General features: G+C 52.7%; 10 protein-coding genes across 10 annotated transcripts; 7 read left to right on the top strand and 3 right to left on the bottom strand.

The window, feature by feature from the left end:
- Positions 1–98: 98 nt before the first annotated feature.
- AYO21_05714 (hypothetical protein) lies at positions 99–1,171 on the bottom strand (the record flags this gene model as incomplete). Its single annotated transcript, XM_022655681.1, has 2 exons — positions 99–759; positions 837–1,171. 2 exons carry the CDS (start codon positions 1,169–1,171, stop codon positions 99–101), a joined length of 996 nt encoding a protein of 331 aa, XP_022511985.1.
- Positions 1,172–1,399: 228 nt separating this feature from the next.
- Positions 1,400–3,791, top strand: AYO21_05713 (hypothetical protein; the record flags this gene model as incomplete). Its single annotated transcript, XM_022655680.1, has 3 exons — positions 1,400–1,493; positions 2,496–2,672; positions 2,731–3,791. 3 exons carry the CDS (start codon positions 1,400–1,402, stop codon positions 3,789–3,791), a joined length of 1,332 nt encoding a protein of 443 aa, XP_022511984.1.
- A 405-nt stretch (positions 3,792–4,196) lies between these two features.
- AYO21_05712 (hypothetical protein) lies at positions 4,197–4,832 on the top strand (the record flags this gene model as incomplete). Its single annotated transcript, XM_022655679.1, has 1 exon — positions 4,197–4,832. The coding sequence occupies one exon, from the start codon at positions 4,197–4,199 to the stop codon at positions 4,830–4,832; it is 636 nt and encodes a 211-aa protein (XP_022511983.1).
- A 1,443-nt stretch (positions 4,833–6,275) lies between these two features.
- On the top strand, positions 6,276–9,158 carry AYO21_05711 (hypothetical protein; the record flags this gene model as incomplete). Its single annotated transcript, XM_022655678.1, has 3 exons — positions 6,276–6,387; positions 6,437–8,496; positions 8,547–9,158. The coding sequence occupies 3 exons, from the start codon at positions 6,276–6,278 to the stop codon at positions 9,156–9,158; spliced, it is 2,784 nt and encodes a 927-aa protein (XP_022511982.1).
- An 824-nt stretch (positions 9,159–9,982) lies between these two features.
- On the bottom strand, positions 9,983–11,333 carry AYO21_05710 (hypothetical protein; the record flags this gene model as incomplete). The annotated part of the gene is made up of 2 exons (XM_022655677.1): positions 9,983–11,124; positions 11,183–11,333. 2 exons carry the CDS (start codon positions 11,331–11,333, stop codon positions 9,983–9,985), a joined length of 1,293 nt encoding a protein of 430 aa, XP_022511981.1.
- Positions 11,334–12,041: 708 nt separating this feature from the next.
- Positions 12,042–13,382, top strand: AYO21_05709 (hypothetical protein; the record flags this gene model as incomplete). Its single annotated transcript, XM_022655676.1, has 1 exon — positions 12,042–13,382. One exon carries the CDS (start codon positions 12,042–12,044, stop codon positions 13,380–13,382), a length of 1,341 nt encoding a protein of 446 aa, XP_022511980.1.
- Positions 13,383–13,535: 153 nt separating this feature from the next.
- Positions 13,536–15,192, bottom strand: AYO21_05708 (hypothetical protein; the record flags this gene model as incomplete). Its single annotated transcript, XM_022655675.1, has 3 exons — positions 13,536–13,987; positions 14,063–15,021; positions 15,083–15,192. The coding sequence occupies 3 exons, from the start codon at positions 15,190–15,192 to the stop codon at positions 13,536–13,538; spliced, it is 1,521 nt and encodes a 506-aa protein (XP_022511979.1).
- A 1,243-nt stretch (positions 15,193–16,435) lies between these two features.
- Positions 16,436–17,655, top strand: AYO21_05707 (hypothetical protein; the record flags this gene model as incomplete). Its single annotated transcript, XM_022655674.1, has 2 exons — positions 16,436–16,516; positions 16,594–17,655. 2 exons carry the CDS (start codon positions 16,436–16,438, stop codon positions 17,653–17,655), a joined length of 1,143 nt encoding a protein of 380 aa, XP_022511978.1.
- A 665-nt stretch (positions 17,656–18,320) lies between these two features.
- Positions 18,321–19,736, top strand: AYO21_05706 (hypothetical protein; the record flags this gene model as incomplete). The annotated part of the gene is made up of 3 exons (XM_022655673.1): positions 18,321–18,992; positions 19,057–19,263; positions 19,320–19,736. The coding sequence occupies 3 exons, from the start codon at positions 18,321–18,323 to the stop codon at positions 19,734–19,736; spliced, it is 1,296 nt and encodes a 431-aa protein (XP_022511977.1).
- Positions 19,737–20,320: 584 nt separating this feature from the next.
- On the top strand, positions 20,321–22,021 carry AYO21_05705 (hypothetical protein; the record flags this gene model as incomplete). The annotated part of the gene is made up of 1 exon (XM_022655672.1): positions 20,321–22,021. One exon carries the CDS (start codon positions 20,321–20,323, stop codon positions 22,019–22,021), a length of 1,701 nt encoding a protein of 566 aa, XP_022511976.1.
- Positions 22,022–22,069: the final 48 nt, after the last annotated feature.

The raw sequence follows: 22,069 nt of genomic DNA, 5'->3' as shown, positions 1-22,069 counted from the left end.
ACTGCAGCCGACTCACTCATTTGGATGGTGGCATGACAAAAGGAGACTGGATTCTAGGAGGGACGATTATCTAAATATATCTAAATCAGCTGTTTCGATTACTGTTCTTTGCGCCTATTCCTCACGCCGGTGTACTGGTATCGGTCTTCTTCAGCATAATACTGTGGAAACCCCACGGCCTCGAAGACTTCATTCGCTTCTAGAGTATCTGGGAGGTTTCCCGACTCGAAAGAGGCCTTGAGATCTTGCAGCGCCTGTCGGACTGCCTTGATCTTGGCTGCGATCAACGCAAACGGATACACCACGCACGCATATCCCATGGCCGCGAGGTCCTTGGTGGAGACGACCTCAGTGCACCCCCCTGGGATGATGTTGACCATGCACGGGAACTGGAGGTCTTGCACCAGCCGCTTCATCATGGCCCGGTCCGGCACTGCCTCGACGAATACGGCATCCACGCCAATCTCGATGAATCGCCTGGCTCTTTTGACCGCTTCGTCATAGCCGAGGATCAGGCTATCGGTTCTTCCCAGGATCCAAATGTCGAGACCCTCGTTCCGCGCGTCCACGGCCGCTTGTATCCGCGCATACGCCTCGTCTTCTGGAACAACCGTCTTGCCTTGAGAGTGTCCGCAGCCTGGCTCGTTCATGTCAGGGTCCGCTGTTTTACCCGATGGACTTTTGAGGGGGGAGGAAATCCTACGTTTGGGCCAAGTCTGGTCCTCGATCATGACTCCGGCCGCTCCGGCAAGTGCAAACCTGGAGGATATGCGGTTCAGCTGGGCCAATTTTGTGTCCCCACGTACGAAAAGAGAGGCGAGGCGAGGCGCACATACCCTTGAACCGTCCTTTTCACATTCATCGGCCCTCCGTACCCCGTGTCCCCGTCCACGAGGATGGGAACGTCGACTTGCCGCACAACCTCAGCAATCTTTTGCGTCATTTCGCCGAACGCGATATACCCGGTGTCCGGAAGCCCAAGCGACGCGGCGACGACAAAGCCGGACAAAAACACCACGGGAAATCCAGCATCCTGAGTCAATTTCGAGCTAAGGGCGTCGTAGCTACAGGCCATAGGCACGATTTGGGTCTCATCTTGCGCCGCCTGGAGCATCAAGTTCCTCAGCCTCGAGGCCTGTAATGAGGGACGAGCCCCTCGGACGTCGTTCATCTCCCTCGAGAATTCTACACACTGCGACGTCTGGTTGAGATTTGTCGTTTTGGCCACACAGAAAGGGATGGTCAGGGTTTGGCGAGGTCTCTGGTGGGTTGGCTGTTGTCTCTAAAGTAGAGCTTCCATTCGAACCATACCTCGGTCAAGTTTTCTTTATATGCAACGCACAATGTTTTGACCAGACGCTGGCAGACAGATTTGCATGCATACACAATCCTGGCAGCCATGGCCAGCCTCCTTGCTCGGATAGAGGCGGCTCCAACTCAGCGGCCGACCTTCGGCCTGACGGACAAGTCGAGCCCAGCTCCGGACCGGAACCGTGAGGCCGCCGAACTTGTTGTGAACGGATAGAATAGACGGCATCATTAGCCTCGAGTCTGACCACCTCGGATAATTATTTGTTGCATACACCGTTGGAGCTGTTGGAGTGGATTTCCGAACAAGTTATTTACCGAACAGCATCGGTGATTCCATCGACGTTGTTACTTCATCATTCTGTCAACAACTTCGTGTGAGGCATAGCCCTAGGAGCATTTAGGAGCATTTGAGAGCAGTTGAAGACAGCCAAAGGGGTGTCTTTTCTCATTATACCGGGCGATCTTCCACCCATTGTAGAGAGATGTGTCTGGGTATACGCGATACATACCAAGATCGTGGTAGGTTTATATCTCGCCATCTAAGCAAAGGCTAGACGAGCTCATCCTGCCCAGCAGCGTTGGGTTAACGGCGCTAGTTCTCAATCATTCAGACAAATCCAGTGGAAAGCTCTCTAAGACGGAATTCGGATCGTAAGTACGTAAATGTATCATGTATTTCCCCTTCAAGGTGAAGTCAAATACTCCGTCTGGATAGGGTGCGACAATGAATATAGAGGATGCAGGGGAACATACCAGAGGATAATTAGCCCGCGTAACCCGCCGAGATGGTGCCAAGGCCCTAGACCCGTTATAGCACCACCAGCATTGTCGGCGTCACCGTTGTCCCTATTCGGGATGAGGCGCGAGCAGAACTCGGCGAGTCGGAAAGTAGGGAATTGGTCCCGCCGGACCAGACTTTCAGAGACGGGAGATCTGTACCTACGAGTAGGGGATCTTCGGATCTTTTCTGAGGGGTCGCAGCGTCAGGGCAAACGCGACGACGTGTAACACCTCTCAACAGTGTCATTTCTCACGGCATTTATGGCCAATCCTACGGTCACACCAAAAAAGCACACTAGTGATGTTTCCCGAGTCTCATGGGCTCATCGCTCGAGGTTCGTTGTTCATTCCTGCTCCCGAATGTACCGACCGCGAACAACCCAAGAACTGACAAATGCTATCAGATGACCGTGGGCCATCATCGTTGAGCGGACTACCCCTCGAGCTCCTCCATGCAGAACTACAGAGACGACAAGATGCGCCCGCGAAGCCGGCGTGCGGCACAGTGGGAAGACGAGGTGCCTACAACACCGGCATCCATGTCTTTGCCCTCTTCCTTATTCTGGCGTTGAGCACTCTCGGTAAGTTGAGGCAGTCTCCATCTGATATAGATAGTGGTCCATATTGACCGTGTTACAGCATGCTCCTTTCCCATTATCGCCCGTCGCTTTCCCAAACTCCCTATCCCACATCGCTTCCTCTTCCTCTCCCGGCACTTCGGCACAGGTGTCCTCATTGCGACGGCCTTCATCCACCTGCTCCCTACGGCGTTTATATCCATGACCGATCCCTGTCTGCCAGACTTTTGGACAGAGACGTACCCGCAGATGCCCGGGTTGATTGCCATGTTGTCCGTTTTCATGGTGGTGGGGATAGAGATGTTCTTTGCAAGCAAAGGCGCAGGACACAGTCACGCGAATGAATGGGAGAGAGTACCGGAGGAACAGTCCTCGGGAGAAGGAAGATCGTCGGTCTATGGCAATGGACATGTTCCCTCGGACCACTTGCAAGTGCCAACGACGCCATACACAGATACATCCCCAAAACCTCGAGACTCGGCATCGAGCGACTCAGATCTGGAGCTGGACGACCTCGATCCAGTTGCGGACGAGTCTGCGACATTGAGCAACCCTCACCGGCGCAAAATTTCCGAACATGAAAATAACTTGCATCATCTCACTACCAAAGATGACGAGAACCCTCAGCGACTCTTCCTCCAATGCTTGCTCCTCGAAGCGGGAATTCTATTTCATAGCATCTTCATTGGCATGGCCGTCTCTGTCGCGCAGGGCACGCAATTCGCCGTCCTGCTCATCGCAATTTGCTTCCACCAGACCTTTGAAGGATTTGCACTAGGATCGCGCATTGCGGCACTCATACCAACCTTGTTCGATGCTTCTTCGCCCAAGCCCTGGCTCATGGCACTCGCGTATGGCGCGACAACACCCATTGGCCAGGCTATGGGAATCGTCTTGCACTCGCTATATGACCCTGCGAGTAAGGTGGGACTGTTGATGGTCGGTATCACAAATGCGATTTCCAGTGGACTTTTACTTTTCGCCGGTTTAGTGCAGTTGATTGCGGAGGATTTCTTGAGTGAAAAGAGCTACGAGGCTCTGAAAGGCAGACGCAGAATCGAAGCATGTCTCGCCGTGGGCCTAGGAGGTCTGCTGATGGCGGTAGTGGGAGCTTTTGCTTGATCATTCGTGAAGGTATATTTTGATTAGTGCAAAACGACATTAGCTAGAAGATATACATGGATCTAATCTGACATTGCATATCAAATGCGCATAAACATGACCATCGCAAGCTTTGGATGTTTGCGGGAAAAGATGCTGGGACGGAGCGCGGTACAAGTTGTGTCATGCGCACCCCACGCGCCAGAACTGCGATGCTCGGCTCACCTGATGAGCAACCCAAAACATTCAACTCACCTGATGGCTATTTACTTGTCGATGATATCTTTCGCCCGTCGCCGCCAGCTTCTCTGATCGACCCCTCTCTTGCAAACGACAGAACTGATACCAAATACATCCTGAACGTTCTTCGGGCTTTCGTCTTGACAAAACTCTAAGAAATACCTCCTGTACAATCTATCTACAGCGATGGCGTACGTTCCGGGCCTTACGCTACCCGCCTCCATCTTCTCCAATGCCCCCGTCTCGATCCTTCTACCCCTCGGACTGGGCTTGGGATCTGGCCTTGTCTCTCAGCCTGGGAGACTCCGTCCTAAGAGATTCTCGGACCCAGCGGCAACAGAGCTGGGAAAGTTCAGAACCGCTCAAGAACACTACAAGGCAATAAAACAACCCCCCTTTAGACCCCCTCCGTGGGTTTACGCCCCGGCTTGGTCCGCACTCTATATACTCATGGGATATGCGGCTCACCGGGTCTGGACGATCGGATTGGCAAGCCCGAGTCCACAGACAGTTGAAAACGCAAGAAGAGGGGCAACATTGTACACGATACAACTGGGCTTGAACCTCATTTGGATGCCTCTGTTCTTCGGCCTCGGCAGACCTATTGAAGCCATGCTCGATGTGGTCGCCCTGACCGGCACTGTCGGCTACATGACCTATGTCTGGAACAAAGTGGACAAGACTGCTGCATACTTGATGGCCCCGTATCTCGCATGGTTGGGATTTGCATCATACCTGACCGCCGGGACCGGTCATCTCAACGGATGGACGATCAAGCATGAGCACGAGACCCAGCAAGAGACTGAGAAGACAGATTCGTGATTGGATTCCTATTTCTCAGACCACGAGAAACTTTTGGTTAGGACCTCGAGAGTATGAGGTGAGGGCAAGACTCCATCTCTATTCATGGCAGTGTGCAGGGGGCGGCAAATGAAGAATCGTTTTTTTGATGTCTGAACGAGGTTCGTCTTTTGGGACCATTCAACTGGCCTGGCACCGCATTTTCTGCTCGCGGGACACCCCGTCAATGTATATAACATAGTATTTGCAATCCAGCAACCGAACGATAATTATGAAATGATATTTCCTGTATGAGAACTGCTTTCCGCTCCCAAATATGCACGACCTAGCTAGCGTCCTCTATCTGTCTTTCTGTGGCTTTTTGGAACAGGACCTTTGAGATAGGCTGCCAAGTTCTGACAATCAGTGACCCAGGTCGACTCTGTCCAGGATTCTGACGCGTGTTCCAAAAGGATGGCCATACAGTGGGCGTGCCTTTGCAGAGATGCAACGCGAAGTCCTCCTCCATAAATCCCTGGCACTCACAGTCTCATTTTCCTGATCGTTCAGTACCCAGACTGAATAACCTGAATAGCCGAAAAGCTACAAGAAAAGAAGTTAAAGGTCAAGAAGAATGTCTGTCACAGAAGGACCTATAGAAAGATATCTAGGAGCAGTCATTTCTGATAGCCTCGACATCAACGGGTATGTATGTGGTAAACGAGCCAGACAGACACTTGCTCCAAACCAACAAAGGCGGAGATGCCAAGCCATATCACGTGAGTGAGTCCCACGCCTCCTCCGCCCCGGCAACCAATCACGCTCTTTCCCAGCCCAACTGCGCCTCCCGCGCAGTTTGGCCTCTGGAGGGTTTCACGCCGCGGTTCGTTGTTCATTCAACTCCTCCTCATCGTCCATCAACAGCACTTGGTGCTGCATTGCGATACCAGCGTGCAACCAACTCCTTGCTTCAAATCTTGTAAGCTCAATACCTCTGCTCTTCCTGCCATCGCGCCATTATTCACTCCGCGCCGCTACGCTCTGCGGCCCTATTTACTTTGACCTTTCCAGTCCCCCCGATTGTCTCGGACCTTTGGAGTCCTAGAGTACATCTTCGAGTCCACTTATATACTGTTATTACCGCTGGCCTGCATTTTTTTTCTCCATCATCTGCTCCTCAGATAGGCGCATTCAATGCCTGCGAGCTTTCTTCCTTCTTTGACCTTGGCCTACACTCATTTCTCAATGTCGTCCTCCAATTTATTGTCCCCTCACTCAAGTCTAACCTCTGCCATGTTTACTCTTAGCTACTTGACCTCGAAACCTCGGACAATCGAAGACGAATTCACCTGATCGACATTGTCGCCTCTGTCGCTGCGCTCTCGGCCTGCAAATGACATAGCGCCTCGGTGGGCTTCACCTAGGTCATTGTGGCATCAGACGCAGAAGCACTGTTGATCGCGAGGCTCCAAGCTCCAGAACAACATGAATCCATACGAGGCTTATGGCTCTCCTACAAACGAGAGATCGCCACCCAGATATCGTGGAAGGGATGAGTCTTATGAGCGAACCGACTCGTACAGACGAAGATCTCCTGGTAAGCGAGGCTACTTTCCATCCAGTATTATGGCTAATAAATTGCTTAGTGGCTAACGACCGACGTCGGCCTGCTCCTCGCAACCGTTCGCGTTCCCCAGTAGCTATCGATCGTTATCAACCTGACCGAGAGAGGGAGCGAGACCGCGAGCGCAACGGACGCGATGACTATTACGAGGGTAACAGACCTGCAGCAAGGGAAACAAGAGACACGAGAGATGCAAGAGAGCGGGATGATCGCAGAAGAGCGCCTTCACCAACTGCTGCAAACATCGATCGATATGTTCCAGGTCAAGACTCCAATAAGCCTGCTGTCAAGGTCAATCCTCTCGCCAATCCCCTGGCTCTAGACACACAGGCAGGATTTAGCTTCTTTGCAGATTGGTGGCGATTTGAACAACAGGTCAAAGAAGAGAAAGAACGCGCTAAGCACGGCGGCAGACGACCTTCAGATCGTGTCAAGGGCGAGCGCGAGGCCAAAGAAGACCGCGAGAAAGAGCGAGCACAAATCCAGCAGGCTTATGATCAGTACAAACAGGAGTTTCAGGTGAAGATGGCCCGCCAATTTGTCCAACAGCACAAAGGCGAAGAGTGGTTCAAAGAGCGATACGTGCCAGAGATACGAGATCCAATCCGAAAACGTCTGATGGACTCCCGAGAACCCAGCTTCGAGCAATGGGTCAGAGACCTCGAAACTGGTCTTTTCGATGAATTCACTCTCGAGGGGATCTACAAGAATGATAGCGACGGGGCCGGTGGAATGGTGGAGAAAGAAGAAGGTGAGGCTGTCGGCGGCGGTGAAGTTCTTGGTGTGCTAGACCTTGTCCCGGCCAAAGGCGGCGATCTTAAAGATGATTCTGTTCAGCAGCCTGCTCTGCTCATCAAGACCCTGGCGCCTAATGTCGGCCGCGACCGCATTGAGGAGTTTTGCAAAGAACATTTGGGAGAGGAGGCAGGGGGTTTCAAAGGCTTATCGTTGAGTGACCCCAATCCGGCCAAGAAATTCCATCGTATCGGCTGGATTATGTTGAATCCTGCCCCCGAAGAGGACGGTGATGTTATGCAGGACATAGAGCGGGGTGACGGCCGGGACGAGGACGGTGAAGAGGGTGAAGAGAAACCACAGCTGGAGAAAATCAGTCCTGCTCAAAAAGCTCTCGATCTTATCAATGGTAAGACCATCACTGATTCGGTGAGAGGCGACTTCACCTGTCACGTTGGTATCCACAATGCACCGAGTGCCCCGAGGAAGAAAGCTCTTTGGGACTTGTTCTCCGCACCCGAACGCATCGAACGCGATCATGAACTTGCGCGACGGCTTGTCACTAAGCTTGATGCCGAACTTGGCAAGGATGAGCATTCTGGAGCTTTAGGGAGGATCGATGCTCGAGTGGAACAGATGAGAAACCAAGGACTTCTACAGCCTCCGCCAAAACCCAAAAAGCCAAACTTTGAGGACAATGATGATGAAATCAAGTTCGAAGAGGAGGGCGAAGAGGGTGAAGAGGAAGAAGACGAGCAGGATGACGAAGAGTTGTTGGTCGTCAAAAAGAAGCTGGATCTCATGGTCGAATATCTTCGGCGGGTTTACAACTTCTGTTTGTTTTGTGTCTTCGAGTCCGATTCAGTTCATGAAATGGTACGAAAGTGCCCTGGCGGTCATCTTCGAAGACCCAGGGCTGGATTGACCTCTGCGGCCAAGGCTGCGGCCAGGGCGAGCGCACTTGGTGAGCCTTTCCCCGGCAAGAAGAAAGATGGTCGGAGTGAGAACGGCATGGACGATGAACCCCTTAGCCCTGTCCAAGAGAGACGGCCTCAGAAGTTCAACAAAAACGACCAGCAGCTTCTTCGAGCGTTCAACTGGGTCAAGACTTTTGAGGAAAAGGTCCTGCAAATTTTGGAACCAGAGTACGTGGATCTCAAGAAGATTGGAGGCAAGCCCGTCGAAGAAGCATTGGACGAAGAGCTGGCGAAGTTTGTCAAGCAAGAGGACGAAGCCAAATTCCGCTGTCGGGTCCCTGAATGCACAAAGTTGTTCAAAGCCGAGCACTTCTGGAGGAAGCACGTAGAGAAGAGACACGAAGAATGGTTTGTGGCTCTCAAGAACGATGTAAGTTGCAGATTGTCCACGAACTGGATGCAGTCCACTAACAGTCACAGCTTCAACTTGTCAACACCTACGTTTTGGATCCATCACATATCGCACCGTCGCGATCGGATGCCAACTCTAATGGTCATTTCCCATTGCCTCAGAACCATCACCTGAACAACGGCACTCCTCGGGGTTTCAGCCTTCAGAATATTGGAATGAACATGATGGGTTTCGGCCAGAATGCCATGATGGGGATGCAGAATGTCCACGGTCCACTTGTACCTGGGGTCAACTTCAACACGGATGGCATGAATGGAAGTGGAGGACATAGTGGTGGCCCTATTCGACGTGGCGGTGGGAGATACGGCAACCGACCTGGACCCTATGATCGAAACCAACGCGGTAGTCAACGTGGCTACAACAATATGGGAGGCATGTTGCGAGGTAATCTTGTTCCCGGCCTCACACCTGGTTTCATCGCTCAGGGTGGAGGTGGAGGCGGTGGCAAATGGGGGGACGGCGCAGGTGGTGGTATGAACGCCATGGGACCAAGAGAAGCCACCCAAGGCCGAAGTATCAAAAGCTACGAGGACCTCGACGCTCAGCCGAACAGTGGTGGAGGCAATGCCGGAGCCGCTGCGGCGGCACAAGCAGGTGGAGGTGCAGAGCTGGACTACTGATCTTGCTGTGACATGGACATGGCTGAAAGGCCGAGGGAGGCACGTTCACATTGTGTGATTTTTTGTACAAGATAGGGAGAGATGGACGAGATGGGAAAAGGTGCACATGATCTTACAGAAGAAAAATACACTCAAAGTACTCAACAGTCAAAAGGCGATGTTGTTGGTATGGAGCTTCGGAGCTTGAGATGTTTTTTGCTATGGGAACCAAATTGCCTTGCTTAGCATTCATTGTCTGAACACGGGTCTTTTTCCACTTATCGAGGAGACCACAGAAAAGAAAAAAACTGACGAGAAGAGGAACAAAATGACACGGAATCTCTCAATGGACACCAAACAAAGGGGGCTCGAGGAGACAGCGTGGTGGTGCTGTAAACCGGGAAACCCCTCGTGAAGTTCTAAGTCGTTCTGTTCAACTAATTAACAGTCCACACGTATGTCGACGCGATTAGCTAGCAACTCACGCGGAGTAGAGACGCTGTAGGTAACCGGGTTGGTGGAGTGAGTGAGTATTTGGTTGAGGAAAAGGCATGTCGCGTTCTTCTCTTCTCTTCTCTGATTCTGGAAATTTATCATTCGCTGGCTAACGAATAAATGAGCACAACGACCCAAAAACAAAAGCCAATACCCGTGCAAAGGACCTGGCCTCAATAACTCCAATCAAACCAACCCTTTGAAGAGGGAAGGCCGGCTCATACCAATCCAAATCCATATCTTTCCTCTCATGGTTGTGGTTCTGGGTCGCACAAACCCTCGTACCAATAACAGTAATTGCTTGCGCTGCCAATGTCATTTATCATCCTGCTCCCATTCCTTTTTTTTTTTTATGCCCTCTTGCGCAACACTCTCCGTCCTGCTGCCGGCTCTACCACTACGACTTTCTTACTCGTCGTGCCGGTGCCAGTGCCCGCAGTGGCGTTTCTCTTGAGCGCCGTCTTGGCTGCGCTGGCGGCCCTCGCGACCCCTCCCTTCTTTTTCTCTGTAGTCGCTACATCCTTGGTGTGTTGCGTGGTTGTGGCTTTAGCGGTGGCGGGTCTGCCTCCGCGCTTGGGCTTGACAACTACCGTCGTGCCGGTCGAGGTGGCAGAAGCATCCGTCGCAACGCTGCGGGTGCTTGCCTGGCTGAATGCACGTTGCGGAGAAGGGGGCACACTCGGTTTCGGAGGCGGGAGCATTTGCGCCTTGGCAAGGGCGGCGGCTTCTTTCTTCTCCTTGGATGCCGTCCGGGTCAGCTTCGCGGCGGTTGCGGTGCCTCCTCGTTTCGCGTGCTCAATCATGCCGTGCACGCTGGCGGATATGGCCGTTGTTGCGGCTGTCGCAGCTGATTTCAATGGTGATGCCGGGCGGATGGGAGAAATGGCGGTCGCGCCCGGGCGGCCGAACATGTTCTTCGTAGGGGAAGCCGGCAGGTAGGGATCTTTAATTGGTGAGCGGGGGAGTGTGCGAGAGTTGTGGGAGCGTGGAGAGAGGACTGAGATTGGTGCTTGTTTTGTAGTAGCTCGAGAGGCAGGGCGTGTTGTCGGGGCTGCTGCTGCTCCTTTGGCACGCTTGGTATTCTTGGTCACAGGGAGGGTATCGAGCGCTGCAGACTCTGCCTGGTCATCCTCGCTCACTTTGTCCAGGGCAATCTGAATTTGAGGGCTCATGCGCTTCCTAATTCCCCGTGTAGCGGTTGCTTGTGGTGGCTGAGCTCGGACCGGAGAAGGCAGCTTGGTCGAGCCACTTTCTTGTGGCAGAGGAGGTAGAGGTTTGGGTGCAGGGACCTGGACGGACATTGTTTGTTTGGAGGGTGAAGTACGAGGCTGGTTCTGCTTGGCGATGGAAGCTTCATGCTGTTGCATCAGCTCCCGCATGGTCATCTTGCGGATGGAGAGAGGGATGCGGTTGACGCGTCGTTCAATGCGAGCTCTCAGGTCAGCACATTGAAGCGCATACCCTGCTCGCAGCTGGCGCGCTCGCTCGGTAACTAGGCGGTTTGTCAGAAAAGACCATCACCACATAGCAGGGTGTTCAATCGCCCTCACTCTCGAGTTGGAGGTTGTCCATCAATGCTTGCTTCTGTTGCTGGGTGATTCGCAACCTCTTGCGCGCTGGGCTGCCGGAGGGGGTGACGGCAACGCCGGCGCCTTCGTCCATCTCGTCCGATTTTCTCTTGCGAGAATTTGCTGGTGCCATGGTGAGGGTAGGAGGAATTGGTCGTTTCGCGAGTGGTGGCAAGGAGGGTGCCTTGTTTCAGGCAGAAGAGTAAGGGTTGACTTGAATGCAGCTTGGAGGAGGATGGTCAATAACAGTCAGTAGTCGAGAGGAAGATACAAGTCGATGAGCCGCAATGCGGGAACCAATTCGGGCGGCGAGATAAACAAATGATGCTGCTAGTGACTTGGCAGGTATCGGCCAATCATAGTACGCCACAGTGAGTGTCGCACCAATAGAATATGATTGGTCCACAGAGGCCTCAGGCTCGGTTGATACTCGGTTCACAAACCGCGTATATTCCGACTGCCTCTCTTACATGAGAAAGAGCTCAGTGTTTCGACGAATAGATCCATCGATTGACTCGGTAATCACATGATAGCCGTCTTCTTTAGATGATACGCGCTGTTAATGCACGCCTTTGAACACAACCGTGTCCTCCCAAAGGCTCAAGCTGCACCTTCAATCACAGGGCGCGTTAGGTGGCATCGACTTCTCCAACGACTGAACCCATGTCTGGCATTGATGTAACACGTGCATGTAGGAAAATCAGAGGTAAAGCTAACCGGGGGAACTACATGTACAAAAGTATATTTTCCAATTGAAGTGCCCATCTGATCTTTTTGACTCCTTCTACTACCACTTTAACCCTTACGCACAGTTCAACCCAATACCCCTTTTCTGCGCAAAATGTCTGCCGCTCTCTCAGGTGTGTCCACGCTCTCGCGCCGTGCGCAGGAGTGCTCGAAACCCCCAGAATCGCCGCTGTGGCATGTATACACCGACCAGTGGCATCCATCGTCCAACCCGGGCGGCTTTGTCAACGTCGGCGTGGCGGAGAACAGCCTCATGCACGAAGGACTGGAAGCCTATATCCGGAACAGTACCCGTGTCCCGCAGACAGCATTCACCTACGGCGACGGGCCGCGTGGATCAAAGAGGCTTCAGAGGGCTGTGGCTCGGTTCCTCAATCGCCGGCTGCGTCCGGCGCTGCCCTTGGAGAGTGAGCACGTCGTCATCACGAATGGCGTCTCCCACGCCATCGAGCATGCCTCTTGGGCCTTCTGTAACCCCGGCGATGGCTTTCTGCTCGGCCGTCCGTACTACCGCGCTTTCATCCCGGACATCTCGCTTCGCCCTGGCGTCGAGGTTCTGACGGTGTCGTTTGGCTCGGTAGATCCCATGAGCGTGCAAGCTGTCATCAAGTACGAAGACGCCATCTTGGCGGCGCGAGAACGGGGCATCCACGCAAAAGCCCTCATGCTGTGCTCGCCGCACAACCCGCTCGGGAGATGTTACTCCCATGAGGCCCTTGTCGCCTACATGCGCCTGTGCCAAAAGTACCGGATCCACCTCGTCAGCGACGAGATCTATGCCTTCTCTACTTGGAAAAACCGTCACGATTCGTCTCCTCCGCCCGTCGACTTCACCTCGGTCCTGTCGATTGCGCCAGAGGGCATCATCGATCCTCTCCTCGTCCATGTCCTGTGGGGGATGAGCAAAGACTTTGGTGCCAACGGTCTCCGCGTTGGGTACATCATTTCGCAATATAACGAAGCCTTTCGCGAGGCTCTGCTGGAGGTTGCAATCTATTCCTACGCGTCATCTGTGGCGGAGCATATCGCGGCCAATATGCTGGAAGACGATGCGTGGGTGGACAACTATATCCAACTGAATCAAGCCCGGCTGGCCGATTCGTATAGTCTCGTTGTCGAGTTTCTCAACAAGCACAATATCCCATATACGCCCGGGGCCAACGCCGCGTTTTTCCTCTGGGTGGACCTTGGTAAGGCATACCTGGAACGACATCCGGAACGCCGGCCAAATTCCGGTGAAGCTCAGGCTGATGATGGGACGAGCGCAGAGATCACCCAACTGCTCATGAAGAATAGAGTGTTTTTGGGTGCAGGGGCAGTCTTTGGCGCTGAGACTCCTGGGCTATTTCGCATCGTGTTTAGCCATCCAAGACCATACATACAAGAGGCGCTTCGAAGGATTGTCAAAGCGATAGGAGCTGCTGACGTCGAATAAAAGGGAAAGGTGAAGAGGTGAAAAAAGGGTTGAGATCGTTCCATAGAGTCGGACATCACATCCTCTCAAATATTCAACTCTGACACGGTATATTTCTAGACCTGGGCACATAATGGCCCCCTGTCCTGACCTTTCTTTCGCCTTGGTCTGCTTTCACACAAGTCTTACCTTGTCAAAGTTGAGTGTGCCCCGTCTCAGCTTCCAAACCCAGAGTGTCACAAATAGCAGCACGTCGAAAAAGCTGAAGACCAAGCTTCCTCCGAACACAAAGGCATGATAGCTCCAAGCGTCTGTCGAGCTGAGATGTGCCGTCTGACAAACGATCGCCCATGGTAAGACGTACAACATATTCGAGACCAGCGACTGATACAGGTACCATCTCGGCACTGTGGCTAGGAGGATTGTCGCCAGCTCCGTGCAGAGTGCGTAAAAGATGTAGCACCAGTCGATCGTGCGCCACATGTGGGCTGTGATCGACGCCACGCTGTCCGAGTCAGAGAGATAGTGCGCAAAAGGCTTGCATCCGAAGAGTGAAAGAAAAATGCAGAGGGGAACTTCAACTGCCAGCGCAATTGCCGTTGCAGTGATTGCAGGAGTGGTGATATCTGGAGACACACACACACATGAACAGTCCTAGGTCAGCTATAGGTTCAGTGCATGTGATGGACTGTAATACTCACCGCGAACCTGCTTCCAGGTTGCTTTGGCCTTGTGCACCTGCGTCCCAACCTCGCTCCTCCATTGACCCCATCTGTGTCCAGTAAATGCATTCGAAGTTGCCTCAAGTGTCTGGACCGGGACCATAACAAGACCCCAACGAATGGTATTGAAGATGCCCCAAGCCGTCGCATAGTCCGCACCCATGGACACAATATTGCTGACAAGCCACAGATAGAACGTGTTCCTTACGGCAGACTCGACAAAAGTCAAGATTCCAGGTCTCAGAAGCACTTTCAGTGCCCTGAGGCTGGGGCGTGTTACAGGGACGCTCTGGATGCCACTGGTTTTCCTGTGCAGTCTGAAGACGATGATCGCGAAGTATGCTAGGCCCGCAAATGCCGCAGCAAAGTCACACCCAAGTCGAATTGCAGCTTGCATGTTGACGGTGGGTTTGGAGGTCCCAACGTGAAATCGGGATATGATCAGCAAGTCCAAGATGATATTGATGGCAAAGCGTGTCGCACTGATGAGAAACGGCACATCGGGGTGGTCAAGCGCCCTGGCAGCATTGGTGACGGCGACCTCCACGGCAGCGCTAAAGACGGAGAATGAGCTGATGCGGACGTAGGTCAAGCTCGCTCTGCGAACCTCCTCCGGGACAAACCCAGCGGCAAACTGTTTGGCCGCCCCGAGAATGATGACGCTCACAACCAAACCCATGATACTTTGGAACAGTACCAAGGTCTGAGTGAGTTCGATGCGGGATGAAAGCGAGCGTGAGGACTTGTCTCCAATGATGACCCATGCAGCTCGAGGGAGGCCTTCATTGATCACCTCGGCTACAACGCCAATATAGGTATATGAATCGACTGTGACGACAAGGGAAGAGTTGATGTTGGCCACCCATAGTTTTGAGAGCGTTCCGTAAAGAGCTGGGAGAATGAAGCCCACGAAATTGTAGGCCAGAGCACCGCAGAAGCTTGAAATTTGTAGAGTCAGCTTAGAAAGCTCTCATCAGAAAGCTCTAGACAATCACTGACCGATCTCGACTCCATATCCCGTGGTCCCGAGGGGCATCTTGCTCATGTTCGTCGTCGACCTGATGGGAAGCGGGTTCAGTCACCTCGACCACGTCCTTGGAGGAGAGCATGGTGTATCTGTATGTGTCCGCAAGGCCCTACGAACGGTTCTTGAAATGAACATCTTGTAATTTATGGGGGTGCACGGAGATGCAACGCTCTCATCACATGTTTCCATGTCCTTTGTTCCTTACAGGGGCACAGAAAAGGAAATGATCACAATTGCCAAGGTTACACAACAGCAACGAACGCGCGCGGGGTTGAATGGCGACCAAATCAGAAGGACGAGTGATGCGAGATGCAGCCAGACAAGCGAGGAAGTGACTCAAGTCGTCTTTGATAAGGAGGAGGAATAGATGTGTAGCAGCTCTGTCCAGTTCATAATAACCAGGCAAAACCCTGGAATGAGGAAAAAAGGCTGGTGCGAGTCGTGATGAACTCGTTTGCTTTGTCGTAAGGATTGATATTGGCACAGTGCGTGCCCATGATTCACATTCTATATTCGGGCCTCAGGGCGAGAGTCGAAAGTTGGAATTGATCAATCCAGTCAATCTAATCCTGATGCTTCTGAAGTCGCTTTTTAAAAAGCCTTGGCAGCTGATCGTCCACCCCCCCCCCTTCACCACGACATTACTCTCTCTCTGCACCAGTCGAAGCCGACAAAGGTTGAGCTCTGTCACTTACTCGAGTACGAGTCACCTTACATGGATTCCTTGATATTTTGAAATATGGGGACCGCACGAAAAAAAAGTCAAGGACGACGTTGGTAATACTGCTCACCGAGATGGATCGGGAATTGTCCTTCACCTGGACTAGCATTTATCTCGTTGAGCACACAAGCACTCCAAAACGATAGGTGAATACAAAAGGTGAGCTTTTGGTGCAACGGCCAGCGGACTCGGAGAGTACGTGCCTCCCGACTCGTGTCCTCGGTGTAGGATCAACGCCCATCCCGACGGCTACAATTCTCCGTCCCGACCACCACTACGTATCGCGAGACCACACTCCAACGACACATAACCAATATCTAGGTCAGAGGTTGTAAAAAATCCTCTGACTCTTGCGCCCAATTGCATTTCGCCAACCCCGCACAATTTGTCAAAGCATAGCGACAACGTCTCTAGCTACATAAGTCCTTAATATGGATAGCCGAATCAGGCCAGAGAATGCTTCGCGAGATGCCGAGCAGACAGATCCCGTCCGAGGCTATTAGAGACCGTGGGTATTTTTGTATATGGTCAACTCACCCTGTAAACTACAGCGGCATATCGTTGTTGTAAGTCTTCACATTAAGTCCACACCAACTTGACAAAGATGAAAGCTGCTCGATACTATGGCAAGCGCGATATCAGGATTGAGACAATCCCTGATCCACCACCCCCGGGCCCTAATGAGGTAAGCTAGCCCGGTAGAGTTCCATATATCGTACACTCTTCTTGTGTCCGCCGCCCTTTCAGCGCTGATCACTCCAGGTGACCATCGACGTCTACTGGGGCGGCATTTGCGGTACCGACCTTCATGAATACACATCGGGCCCTCTCACCATAAACACGCCAGATAAACCTCACGGTATCACCAACGACCACATCCCCGTCACGTTCGGTCATGAATTCTGTGGTCGGGTCTCTGCGCTGCCCTCTGGATATCCTGAAAACGGACCCTTCAAGCTGGGAACTCCCATCATGGTCGATCCACGGATTGTCTGCCGGAAATGCACCGCATGCACGAGTGGGTGCGACAATATGTGCACTAATTGGGGTTATATCGGCCTCAATGGCGGCGGAGGCGGTGGCGCGGGCTTCAGCGAGAAAGTCAACGTTGAAATGAGGATGTGTCATGTTCTCCCTGACGACGGAAGTGTTGATCTGAATAGCGTGGTGCTTTGTCAGCCCTTGACGGTCGGGCGACACGCGCTGTCCGCAAGCGGCATCACTGATTTTACGGGGTTAAACGTGCTTGTACTCGGGGGTGGCCCAGTGGGGTTGGCCGTCTTGCTCAATCTGCGCGCAAAAGGGGTGGGCACTGGCCTCAGTGGGAGGGTGCTGGTCTCCGAGCCCACGGCAAAGAGAAGTGAGATGATTCGACGACTGGGACTGGCTGCCCCGGACGATCTTTTGGACCCGTCAGTCTCAAATGTGGCAGAGATATGCAAGGCGAGGACCCAAGGGAGAGGAGTGGATATTGTGTTTGATTGTGCAGGCGCAAAGGCGGGTATGCTCGCGGGCATGGAAAGCTTGAAGCTGAAAGGAACGTACCTCAACATCGCCGGTTGGAAGCAGCCGTTCGAGATTCCGATGCAGCATGCTTTCTTCCGGGAGCTAACCACCAAGTTCTCCATGGGGAACAACGATAACGATTACCGGGAAGTTGTGGAGGACTTTGTGGCGGGTAAGTTCGCTGGTGCTGAGGCTCTGATTACGAGGAGACTTCCGGTCGAGGAGTTGGCCGAGAAGGGCCTAGAAGAGCTGGTGAGAAACAGGGATGACCATGTCAAGATTGTTGCAACGTGGAGGAAAGACCTCCTCAACCTGTAATCAGCGTCTTCTATTCTTCCGCTGAAAGTGTGTCCATTCATCTGACCGTCGGTTAACGGGCAGCAGCGCTAGCGGCTGCCAGCCTCTTTGCATGTATGATGTGTACGTTGCCTTGCCTGCTTGTCGCTTCACGGGAATGCTTTCTCATTTTTTGTCTCATTCTAATGGGCTCGAATCCGAGGACCGACCGTGCAAACAGCGAAGCCTCCATACCGTACAACCGAGCCATCTTTTACCAAGATGCTGAAATCAGTACGGAAGAAAAAGGTTCCGACAGCCCAAAGCTTAATGTGCGAGTTTCGTACGAGCGGCCCCTTCGGAAGTCATTTCGGTCGCCACACATCTCTCGCCCAACCATCGGAAATCGGCCCGGCTATGTCCCCCAGGTTGTGACCATGCGGTCCTGAGCTGATGCGGAGAATTGAGGTGACGAATGATGTTCTCGTAGAACTTGTTGTACGCTCCAACGCCCATCCCAGTACAATCCGAGGTGTTACCTCAGCCTTGCGGAAGCTTTTCGGCTGCCCAATGCCGGTGTTTTTGAACAAGGGGTTTCCTTCTGTATATAGAGGCCGTCAGAGAACACAGAGAAGCAACGTTCTCAGCAGAACCCTTCCGACCATATAAGCAAACACTTTCAAACAAGAGAACACATACCGATTGACATGTCTAAATCCAAGAACTTCGAGATTGCAATTGTTGGGGGTGGGATTGCAGGCCTGACTCTTGCCATTGCCCTCTATCATCGCCAGATCCCCGTCACGATATATGAACAGGCGGCTCAGTTCGGCGAAATTGGCGCTGGTGTTTCATTCTCCCCCAACGCAGTGCAAGCGATGAAACTATGCCATGAGGGCGTCTATGAGGCTTTCGAAAAAGTCTGTACGCGTAATGTGTGGCCTGAGAAAAAGTATGTCTGGTTCGACTACCTCGACGGCCATACGGGACCACATCCGGGCCAAGAGCGGCAGGAGATTGCATTCTCGATCACGAATTCCTTGGGCCAGAATGGAGTCCATCGTGCGCATTATCTGGACGAGATTGTCAAACTAATTCCCAAGGAAATTGCCCGGTTTGGCAAGAAGCTCTCCGACATCACCGAGAACGAATCCAACGGGAGGCTGGTCATGAAGTTTGAAGATGGTTCAACCGCTGAAGCCGATGCAGTGATAGGATGTGATGGTATCAAGTCTCGCGTTCGGCAGATCATTGTCGGAAAAAACCACTCCAGTGCGCAACCGAGCTACACTCACAAGTATGCTTATCGTGGTCTTGCGCCAATGGACAGCGCCATCAAAGCAGTTGGTGAAGAGCTGGCAATAAATTCTTGTATGCATGTGAGTGTGCCGGTTGAGCCCTCAAACATTGTTTGATCACTTGCTGACATTCTGGGTACAACAGATGGGTCCTGATGGTCACGTATTGACGTTTCCAGTCAACCACGGCCAGACATTGAACATTGTCGCATTCAGAACGAGTCCTGACGACTGGCCAGACACCCAGCGACTAACGAGACATGCAAGGAGGGAAGAAGCTTTGAGAGACTTTAGCGGATATGGGTCGAATGTGATCCGGCTATTAAACCTTACCAAGCCTGACTTGTCCGTGGTATGTCGCAGTAACACCGAAGAAAGAAGGTTGAACAATACTGATACGTCTGGAAGTGGGCAATTTTTGACCTAGGAGACAACCCTGTACCTACTTTTCATAAAGGTCGCATATGCATATCTGGAGATGCGGCTCACGCGACGTCCCCGCACCACGGTGCTGGGGCCGGCATGTGTATTGAGGATACCGCAGTCCTTGCCTCTTTACTCTCGGACGAGCGAGTCCAGTCACCGTCGGACCTCGATGCAGTATTCGCAACGTTCACAGCCCGACGAAAAGAGCGAGGGCAGTGGCTCGTTCAGAGTAGTAGATGGATTGGAGATTGCTATGAATGGCGCGCCCCGGGCATAGGTAAAGACTTCGCAAAGATCGAAAAAGAGATTAATGAGAGAAATGGAGTCATTGCAAATGTGGATGTTGAAGAAATGTGCAGGGAAGCGAAGGAGGATTTAAGGAAGCGACTCGGATTATGAAGGAAACCGATGCAATTCGGGAACAAAGCGTGGAGGAGACCTGCATTCTCGGGATGAGCGTTAGTCCAAGTCTGTATTGTATGCACGATGTTTGAAATGGTACATGTAGCCTTCGAACCTGATCGGCTCGTGGTGTAACAGGAGGTGGGACACGATACCCATTGCGGTGTTGAACTGAGGATGAGGAGTCTCCCAGAATCGTTCCCTATATAATGGTTGGGCCACTGAAAGATTGTCGAGCGTTGGAAAGCTGGAGCGCTTCGATGCAAGGCGGGCTCATGTGCACAGTGACTGACGCGAGCATGAGACAAGCAACACGCGTCGAGGCTGAACATCGATTTTTAGAAATTCCACGCTAATCCTCAATCAGCACCAAACAAGGCTGTGCAAGGCTGCGTGAGGCTGATAAACTTCACGTCTTCATCAAGGCTGGCTCGGTCATGATTAGACGTTTCCCTACCCACTCAAGCATTTGTACTTAAGAGCCTCAAGTATTCCGCCATATATACCCTCCCATTCTGTGCCATCGAGAGATGGCCCTTCCTGGCCCTTCTTCACCCTTGTCCTCACCTGCAAACCAAACCATGTCCAGAGAACCCAGACAATACCGGCCAGCAAAAGAACTTCCTTTTGAGCTAGCGCAGCAAGTACAGACCTACTTTGAAGAAGGGCTATTTACCCAAGCTTTCAGCTTCCTCCTATCGATAATCGGCAACAGCGCGTCCCCCCTCGCTCGTCTCGCGCCGGCCATAATTCCACCACCTGCTCAAATCGCCCTTGCTGCCACACTAGCAGTCCACCCCACTACTACATCCGGAACCAATTCACGCGAGAAGTGGAACCAAGCCAATGCCGCTCTTCGTCTGCTTAGGCTAATCCAAAATCTCGTCGGACCTGTCAATGCTGACTTCAACACCGCATTTTCGTTCCGTAAATTCGACTCTCGAGTCAACCGCCGCAGTGACCATCCGTTTGACGATGATGAGCACGATGCTGGGGGCGGCGAAGGCGATAGAGCAGCTGGCGCAAGTGATCTGAATACTCCCTATGCCCGCTCACAGAGCCTTTGGGCACGAGCCGAAGACTTCTGGGAACTTGTGGGTTGGGCATTCAACTGTGCATGCCACCCCGGAATTTATATGACGCGATGGAATCATTACCAGCTTCTGCTTGGGTTCCTCATTGATGTGCTAGAAGAAGACTGGTACATCCGATCCACATCAGGGGATACAACTGTCGATGAAGCCTTGCTCTGGCAGTACATCGAACTCTCCGGGGGTGGACATGGACGCGCAAGACGGATCCTGCGAGCTATTTTTGCCGATGGGAGTCCGCGCTCCCTTAGCGAGTTCCGTGAGGTATTCCCTAATGAATTGAAAGAATCCCCGCGGGAAGACGTGAATCTCAAGAAACGGGAAGTCGACGTCAATATTGACCAGGATATCTACGGCGACTATTTGGGCCAGGACGACTTGGACATTTTAGAAGACGGCGACGACGACGACGACGACGACGTGGCAAGCACTGGCACGGGAGCAAGTGGACGACCACCAAAGCGTGCACGCAAACGGATCCAGACACCTTCGTCGAAGGGAGTAACGCCAAAGACCAGTGGTGGCAGTTTACACAGCGGGTATGCCACAGATGGGGAGGGCTCCTCAACCTCCCTGTCCACGAAACTTGGTGGCCCTTCTTGCGTCTCTCTCCGTCTCCGGCTGTTAAAGCTGCTCATCCACATCTCCTCTCACCAGACTCTGATGGCGACCTCCCCGACGACCTTTCCCGACCTGGAAGACCTCTATACCAATTACGTGGAATTTATTCGCCCTCTCCCTGTCGCTGCCTTCGCACAGATTGTCCTTCCCCACCCTTCAAATCCCCTAGAACTGCCGTCGTTGACGAATGTGTGCGAAAGGCTTCTTCAACAGCTCCTCGAAACCTCCGCCCCTAGATACATGAGCCATGTCTTGCTCTCCGGGAGGAAGCTGGAGCAAGAATATCTCCCCTTTGCTGCGTCAAAGAACAGTGTCGATGCAAACGCGAGAATCAGTCTCTTATTGGAGAGTTTGACGAGATGTCTTGTGCGGGCGGGGGAGCTGAAGAAGACGAAAAGATTGGTTCAGGCGGCCAGGGCGGGCGTGGAAAGGAGGATCAGCCGTGTCGCGGATTCGGTAGAGAAAAAGGCAGGTAGCAAGAAGAGGCAAGGAGACGAGGCTGTTGCGTGGGAGTGGTTGGTAGAAAGTGGGGAGAGAATCCAGAAAGCGATAGAGGGTTCAGCGCAGTAGGGACGAGAAAGAGTCTGAAGCGCGACTCGTGGCAATTGTTGGAATAGC

The sequence above is a fragment of the Fonsecaea monophora genome (assembly GCF_001642475.1).
Source record: "Fonsecaea monophora strain CBS 269.37 chromosome Unknown Scaff37, whole genome shotgun sequence".
NCBI lineage: Eukaryota > Fungi > Ascomycota > Eurotiomycetes > Chaetothyriales > Herpotrichiellaceae > Fonsecaea > Fonsecaea monophora.
Note: the sequence above shows the minus strand (reverse complement) of the source record. Positions and strands in the feature narration are given on the sequence as shown.